The following is an 8,945-nucleotide window of genomic DNA, read 5'->3' on the forward strand; positions in this document are numbered from 1 at the left end:
AAAGAAATGTTTCCTCATGTAGATGGCAGATATCAAAGATAACAAATAAAGGTAGCTCAGACAGGAACCAAACCAAAACTTACAACAAAAATATCAATGGGTCAGTTAAATTTGCAGCGTTTAATACAAAATGCAAACTTTCACACCATACCAGTGCTTTATCATTAGTTGTTCTTTCCTTTCTAGAAGTCCTATCCCAAATTAAATCATAATGTAAAATATAGGTCATATATTTCTGCTCTTTGCATTCATTCACTGAGTTTTTTTAACAGTATTGCATAAGAATGTTTATCATTTCAAGACCACTCCAGTCAAATAAAGCATGTAGTTCATAACAAAGAAGGTCATCTTTGTTGATACTGATTTGTAATTTAAGAATTCCTCAGACTATGATGCACTCTCTTATTTTTGAGACACTCATGGAAAACCAAATTATCAAAACTTAACACATACTTAAATAATTTATTTTCAAAATGTTTTTAATAGGATACCAGTGTTATCAGAAGTACATAATCCTCCTTTGTTTTCTTCACACTGAAATGGTTCAGACAGCACTTCCAAAATAGACTTCTAAATTCATAAATTAGGTCAGAGTTGCTTCTTGGCTGAGTCCAGAAGGTAATAGAGGTTTGCATGTGTGACCACTTCACTAAAAAGTTCTTAAGACTATGGTGCTAAAACCAGAAGGACTAGACACACATATTTTGTTTTAGAATAATTTCTTTCAAATTCACCTCTATGTGTTAGACTATTTATCTGAAAAAATAACAAAATAAAAGTAAGTTCATCTTGAGATAGCACATAGTGCCAACTAGCTGTTATCAATGGCTGTTTTGCATGAATCTTGCAACTGCCTTCATATACAGCCTGCTACAATACAAGATAGCTACACTGCATATTTTTGATACATGACTGTGAAGAAAGTTAAAATTCATTACTGAGGCATACTGGCCTCAGTAATGAATTTCATCTTGTTGTTCATACACACATACTACCCTTAAGCAAAGATCACTGAACTGCCCTGCGTTTTCACATACTCCTTCTTCTCTCTATCTGCCTACATTCTGGGGACCCCTGTGATGTCAGGTTGTAATAAAAGTGAAAGAATTATCAAAGTAACATATTTCAACTCATAGCTGTCAGGAACAATAGATGTCCCCAGTCCCCAACAAGCCACAGCAATGACAACTGTTGTTGTCAGCCTATCATTTGCTTTCATCCACAGAAAGTCCCCAAACAGGCGGCCATTTTGGTCAAGTACATGTGATGTGTGATAATTAGAAGTGGTATAAAAATGGCCAAAATAATGTATCACAGCTTGCTGATCTAAAGTACCTCGCCCTATCCACATGGCAGTAAAAATAAATTAAAAATGTTGCATGAAATACTAATAGAAGTAGCATGGTCAGTATCACATAAAAATGACCATACATTGTTATGCAAATGAGCATTATCTAAATGAGACAAAACTACAAAAACAAGTAAGGCTAAAGAACATGGAAGAACAATTTAAAAATGTATAAAAACTGTGTGATAAGCCACATTAAACAGTGGCTCTACACACTGTCATTTCTTGGTGAACAAGCAAACTGATGTTGCTAAGATGCTAGGACCAGCATTTGTGCTAGTTGAACAGCAACAGAAGGACCATTTTCACAGCTAGTATTTGCAACAGTGTGTGTGTGTTGTCACCCTCCAGATTTCACACAATTCCATCTGCAACCAATCTACCATCATCACCACAACAGGAACACTGTCAAGTGCTACAGTGTGTTCAGATACAGCATATTCAAGTTTTTCGACCTGTGCCATCCACAAGTAGACTCATGTACAATGTATACAATACCTATTTCTGTGGACACAAAGGTATGTTTATTGATCATCCCTGCTAGGATTACTTCCTAGGGGCCATCAGGGGAGACAGTAAGAGTTTGTGCAGGCATCTCCCTCATGAATCCTATATCAGTTTCTTGATGTAATGCTGCAGCATATGGAAGATTATTTGTGGTTCCCTTGGAAACCTGCGGACAGGGATCACTACTATGTGGGCAGTCTTTGAAGTAACCTATTTTCACTAAGGTTCTAGGGGCCAGTGTCTGCACCTAAACTGTCATAAAGCCCCCTTGTGGCCTCTATGCAACATCAAAGTGTTTCCCATGTGTATACTTTTGCAGAATGGTCCATGTCACAGGTATGCCTCACACACCCCTCCTTCTTCCCGGTGTTTGTTAGATATAGCATTGTTCCAGAATACATTCCTTGTCATTGTGCAGTCACACAGAAAGCTTGATAAGAGGGTACTTGCCCCCTTTCTGCTCTCATTCCTCAAGAACCCTAAAGTTGCCAGTTCCAGTATATGCAGCTTACACTTGAACATCTCTCCATGCTGTAAAGCTATCCATGCTGCGTCCTCACCTGCAGATAGCCTGTATCCCTTACCATACCTGCAGGAATATTCTTCCTTTCTATTACTCCCGGAGATACTTCAAAAAATTCTGTGATCTGTATTCTGTTACAGTACATTCAGGACTGCAATAGCAACTGTGGCTTTTATCATGCTAAAACTGATCTCATAGCACCACAGGTTTTCTAATTCAGTGATTTTGCTCAAATATTTATTACTCACATTGGTAACACAGCATACTGTCAGCTCTACACTGTGTTGTGGTGCCCATTTCAGTATTTGCACATGCCTGGTAGGCTGTAGTACGATCCATGCATGCCCAGACAGATCCATTACACCTCTGTGCCCATGCTGTTTAACTTGACGAAAGAGACTTTGGGCTGCAGTGCTCCGCCATGGTAGTGCACTGTGCATTTGGTGGCAGAGCTATGCTACCACATGTGAAGTCTGTGCTAGTGCCACCCACACCGTCCACGCTTATCTGTTCTGGTAATACCACTTTGCATTATTATTAGTCTGTCTAATGCTACCATACTGTCTGCTGATGTGCATCACATGGTTTCTATGCTGTGCATCTTGTTCTACATTTACTTTACTTTTTGCTCCTGATTTCATCCTGTCAAGGGGTTACTGGTTCTGTGAGCGCAGCATGTGGAAGTTTTTTTGCATTGTGCAGCACGGAAATTAAGATTTCCCATCACCTGCTACATATATCCACCACTGACAGCACCTACGGGGAGACTCATATTAGGCCCCCCCGATACAAGATGGATGTGTTTCATGACCTGCAGAGTGATGAAAGATGGCAGAGACATCACCCACTTTGGTGAGCAGTGCCAGCTGTCATACAATGACTTAGTAGTACCTCCCTGATCTTCTCCACAATGGAAAGAAGAGGACAGGGAGACACAGTCTGACTACTACAGTAATATGATAACTATCTGCATTTTCATCCTAGTACATTAGGCCTTATTGTACAACTTTAATCACTGTCTGATGAGCAGTTATGCTCTGCTCATTACTTTTTAAGAGTATTTTGGTTGGGGAAGAATTAGAAAAAAATAGATCATCTGTCAGAGGAGGCAGAGAAGATTCTCAAGGCATCAGATACATGCACTGCATTGCTGCCATACCTGCATATATTTGCTTCACCTGTTTAGCACAGTACTACACAGCTTTGCACTGTTATTAAAGAATGTAACCACTGCATATCTGTGCACTGCTTGCAAGCTTGTGTATGTTTTCAGCATTGCTATTGCGTTGCTGTTCTTACTATTGTCAGCTATTCTTGACAATGCCATTTATTATATATATTTATAAATATTGAAGTTGGTAGCAATTTTTTTCTCTTGTGTCTGTGGCTTTGTTGCTCTTCTCACACAGCTTGGCTTGGTTATCCTCCTCCTTCTCCCTATTCCATGTTTTCCTTCCCCTTCTCTTCCCATGTATATTTCTCTGCTTGCTCATTCTGTGCATTTCTCTGCTTGCTCATTCTGTGCATTTCTCTGCTTGCTCGTTCTGTGCATTTCTCTGCTTGCTCATTTTGTGCATTTCTCTGCTTGCTTGTTCTGTGCATTTCCCTGCTTGCTCGTTCTGTGCATTTCTCTGCTTGCTCGTTCTGTGCATTTCTCTGCTTGCTCGTTCTGTGCATTTCTCTGCTTGCTCGTTCTGTGCATTTCTCTGCTTGCTCACCCCTCATTCTTACTGTTCTCTGTGCACCCCATGTCCTTCCCATTTATAAAAAAAAACAGAGAAGCCACATTGCTTTGAAGCCCTTCTATGGGCTCTCAGTTATGCCCATGTCAGATATTAGGGGTGTTTCAATACAACTGTGAATGCACACAGTAATGACCATGCTTCACACATTCTGGTGTTACCTGGTCATGCGACCTACCAGAGAATGGCCTACATATATGTGCACTGACTGTTGTTTTTATATGAAGAATTATTCCTGGCAGATCTGTGCTCTAACAATGCTTATGCATACCTACTTCCTGTTGGGGCACAACTCACAGATATGTTAGGTATTTATCACAGCATGGTCACATTTGATTTCTTTTTTAACCCTGGGGCATTGCTCAAAACTGCCAAGTCCAAAACCCAAAGCTAAAAAATATAGTGCAATAAAAGAGTCAATCCACATAGAATCTACAGAAGTCTGAACTGTCAAAGTGCAAACATTTCATCAATTCAAAAAGCACTACTGCATTTTTTTTTCAATTAGCTTTATTTGTTTGCATTAATTAACCAGTGCCTTATAGCACAAAGCATATTAAAGCATTGACATAGTCTCGGGAGATGACTTCAATGCACTTGCAGTGGTAATAACTTTTCAAGTAGGGCTTCACAGAAGAGGAGACAGAGAATGAAGACACATGGAGATTGACAAGGATTATTTCTGTTCCTGGACCCTACTGAGTTTGAGTTTGCAGGAACAGCCAGAGAAATGATACAAGATAAACAGATATTTATTTATTTATTTCACAGTTACTAACTGGGTTGGTCCAGCTGAGTTACAAAGAAAAACATTTTTAGTGGAGACCCGAGGTGAAAAGCTCCAATAACTTCTAAAGCAATAAAAAGTAAAAAGAAACATTATAGATAAGATAAAGTAGAGGACAAACTGTTTATGTTTAGATATGTAGCACACATAGAGTAAGCATGTGAAGAAAAATTACCACATGCACAAGATTATGGAGACATCACTTTCATATAAACTTCTTTCAGATATCTATTTGTCCATATTTAATGAATCCAAGAAACACCAAAAGCCTGCACAGCCAGTCATGTGTAAGGCAGTTGTTCTTGCTTCCCACTACATCTTCAGTGGTTAGAATCATGCCATTTACAGCTCAAAACAACCAGAAATACACACACAAGAGAAAAGTACTGGGATACCTATGTAAAGCTTGCAGTTCTGCAGCATTTTCAAAAATGTTAATTTCAAAAGAATGCCCACATTATTAAATGAAAATCTGATGTGTTTAAGGCATTTATATTTCCAACATTGTTGAAGACACTGTGTTTGGATACAGCTTCTCCAATACTGCATCTTGGGTTGGATGGTTCTTGAATTTTACAGTCTAACAGAAAAAATTACATAAAGGAACATTTACCTTAAACCACGTCACTTGAGGCTGTGGCCGACCTGTTATTTTACAAGAAAACTTGCCCGTACAACCTTCCTTTATGGTTATCCTGCTAGGTTTGGTAACAAATTTAGGTGGACTTTCTCCCCAGATGCTTGGCCTACTGTCTATAGGTGGTACCGAAGATCTTGAGCTGAAAATAATGCAAGAAAGTTAAGGAAATATGATCAAGGTAATCAAACAAATTAATCTAATTAAATCATTCTACATGATGGAATTACTCAGACATGAATGTTAAAATCCTTTTACATTCCATCAACTAAAAGTGTAGAATATATCTATCTGTACTGCAAATAAAATAATAAAAACTGGGCAAGACACATAATTTGGTGGAGCAGAAACATTTATCTAGAATTCACTTAGGAAAGCCTTTCTGCATAAACCAGCAGACTTACTTGAAAAAGAATGGCGTGGCATCTAGTGGTTTGAAATTGAGATTGCATCACACAAAGATCTAAAAATGTGGTCCCTAACTAGGTAACAAAACTACAGTATTCATTATTGTATTCCAATTGCTTGAATAATCCGATAGTCCTCAACTAAACCCCAAGGCCTGCCACAAATTTTTGTTTCTGGTCTGCAGACCATCTCAAACAAGTAGTAGTCTATAAATGGGGAAAAGTATTACAAGAAATAAAATCTGAAAAATGGATACCTCTGTCAAAAGTTTCTGCATTTATTTATTTGTAATTTTATGTTAGGAGTTTTTTGTTCTGCATATCTAATTCCCCATCTCTAGAAAATTAAGTCCCATAATTTATCAGATTCCTTTTCTATTAGTCCATTCAAATTCAAGCACTAGCAGAGAAAGCTACACTCTACAACTATGCAATTCATAAATATGCAAACTGGAAATATGATATACAATGACACTGTTAGTTCTTAACCTCAGCCTATATAAATAGCACAGTATAACAGTCTAGAACATTGACCTCAAGGCAGCCATATAAAGCAGCCTACATACAGCTTTGGAAGCATTCCTCATGAATCTCCAAAACTTTTTTTTAACACCTTTATTGAATTATCACTTGTGACACAGGCAAATTTACATTCATACAAAAGTAATCAAATTGCATTAAATTAGCATTAAAAATCATTATACTTGACATATAGTGCTATAGATCCTACGCAATACTACATAAATTATTCAATTCCTACCCCTTTTTTAAACAAGAAACATCTTTATTGAAACATCACTTAAAACATAAGCAATCATACATTTATATAGATGAAAACAAACCTCTTCTTAAAATACTTCAATCTGTCTTCTAGCCTAGTGAGTCAGATGCCTGACTGTTCCCCGAGCTATTTTTTTTTTCAGTTGTCTAGTAAACTGTGGCTCTGTAAATCACACTGAGCTGTTGAAGATGTACACACAAGAAATAACTTCAATAGTAAGAAAACTGCATAGACTGCGATTAGGAGGGCAAAGCCAGAGACCGAGACAGTGGCTTTCTTTATATTAGCACTATGCAAGCGTGTGTGTGTGTGTGTGTGTGTGTGTGTGTGTGTGTGTGTGTGTGTGCACGCGCTATTCAATTTCCAAGCAACTCTTCACTCAGATTGGAAAACCACTGTCTTTTTTCTATTCCACATGAGGGATTGGAACAAATTGCTTAACATATCAAAATTCCACTACTAACTGACAGATACCATATACTCTCCAAATTATTTTTGAACAAAAGTCAATATTTCTGATTGCTAATTTACTGCAGCCATTCAACCATAATGCCAGGTCACAAATATATTCTACCCATCTAAAATGTAAACACTAAAAGAACAAACCATCTAAACACATGCAGTAGCTGGAGAGATCATAGATGTTGCTGACCAGAGAAATCCAGGGTCTCATACACCTATCCTACACAGATAGGCTAAAAAGCCCTGTCCCTCTAACTCAGAGGTGACCTGCGTCTGGCATACAAGTATCTCAGACCCAGCCTTGATGGAGTTGCTGCATATCCGTAAATAAAACTCCACTCATGCAACCCACACACAAGGCCTCAACCTGGTCTGTGACATTAATAGAACTTGTTGATAGGATAGATGTGTGTCCCAAAGACTCCCCCCATCTAAGGAATAGACTCCCTCTCCATGTGAAGCAGAGTAGCTCACTAGCCCTCTTTAAGAGGAACCTGGATGACTGAAAGGGAATCAGAAAATACACCCCTGGGATCCCACCCTGCTGGACATGGGAAACAGGTGCGAACTTTGTGGGAACATGGGCAAAATTCTTGGCTATGCTTGTAAGGGCCAGTAGCCTAGTACTGTCCTATGAACCTATGAACCAGCAGCTCTTTGTGTTAGAGAGGGGTTGTCAGAGCTTCAGTATGACACAAACACATAGAACAAAGCATGTAAAATAGCAGCTCTTTGTGTTGTGGAGGGGGAGTCACAGATTCAGTATGGCATAATCACATACAACAAAGCATGTAAACACAGCAGCTCTTTGTGTTGGGGAAGGGAGAGTCCAAGCTTCAGTATGGAACAAACACAGCAAACCATCTAAAACCAGCACCAGCAACTCTGTCAGTGTGTTGGAGAATGAGCGGGGGTGGGGTGGGGGGACAATAAGACACTGTAGCAAGTATGAAATCAGCAAACTTCCTGCAAGAAAGCATACAATGTTACCAGACCAGCTCTGCTCTCAACCTTCACACTAATTCCTATAATAAAAGTTCTTTAGGATAAGAGCAGTCTTCATTCTACATACTAGTGTCATTAAAAACAAAATGAAAACTTCAGCAAAGCTAGAACTCCCACTGAGTGACCTGCCAAACCTCTTGTATCAGAGGCACATGGAATAATATGAACATCAGGTGTTTCAGCTCATTGGCGATTCTGAATGCCCATGACTTACTTCATCATTTTTCTGGACAATTTCAGGCCAATAAAGCCAAACCCCACTAGTTGTGGATATGCATATTTCGGCTCTGTTATGACTTCGTCAGCACAGCACAATCAGAGTGTTTGACTAAGCATTACAAACACAGGGCTGTTAAACCCAGCTGATGTCCATTATCATCATACCATCATAACCAAATGTTGAACATGTATTTTCTGTTTAACTAATGTCAGTTTATCACTTGCTACTGCACTGATGAATCTTACCTGGATGATTTGTTACTGGATGGTAATCCATATTTCTTCCCAAAGTTATCTATAAAAAAAGAGTAATATGATATAAGCAATTTAATTCTAAAATGAGTCTCACAGCATTCATTTACTAAATACTGATGAGAAATGCTTTAAACAATTAACAGTGTTTTAATTCAAATGTTTTTAAAACAAATGAAAATTAAAAATATGTGAGAAGTGATTGATCTTAAGAGCATATGGTAAATATTCAAAACTGCCTTGGACTATGACCAACATCTGTCACACTCAACTAA

At 38.4% G+C, this 8,945-nt stretch overlaps 1 protein-coding gene across 2 annotated transcripts in view; it reads right to left on the reverse strand.

The window, feature by feature from the left end:
• The window catches only part of MYLK (myosin light chain kinase), a 2,381,262-nt gene that overhangs the window by 1,371,332 nt on the left and 1,000,985 nt on the right, over positions 1-8,945 (reverse strand). For both annotated transcript variants that reach the window (XM_044074915.1, XM_044074916.1), the window contains exons 4-5: positions 8,665-8,713; positions 5,521-5,686 (exon numbers count right to left, since the gene is read on the reverse strand). In XM_044074915.1, the coding sequence (XP_043930850.1) occupies positions 5,521-5,686; positions 8,665-8,713 (215 nt within the window). The remainder of the gene's footprint in view (positions 1-5,520; positions 5,687-8,664; positions 8,714-8,945) is intronic.

Source organism: Protopterus annectens, chromosome 6.part0, assembly GCF_019279795.1.
Source record: "Protopterus annectens isolate FY-2018-M chromosome 6.part0, PAN1.0, whole genome shotgun sequence".
NCBI lineage: Eukaryota > Metazoa > Chordata > Ceratodontiformes > Protopteridae > Protopterus > Protopterus annectens.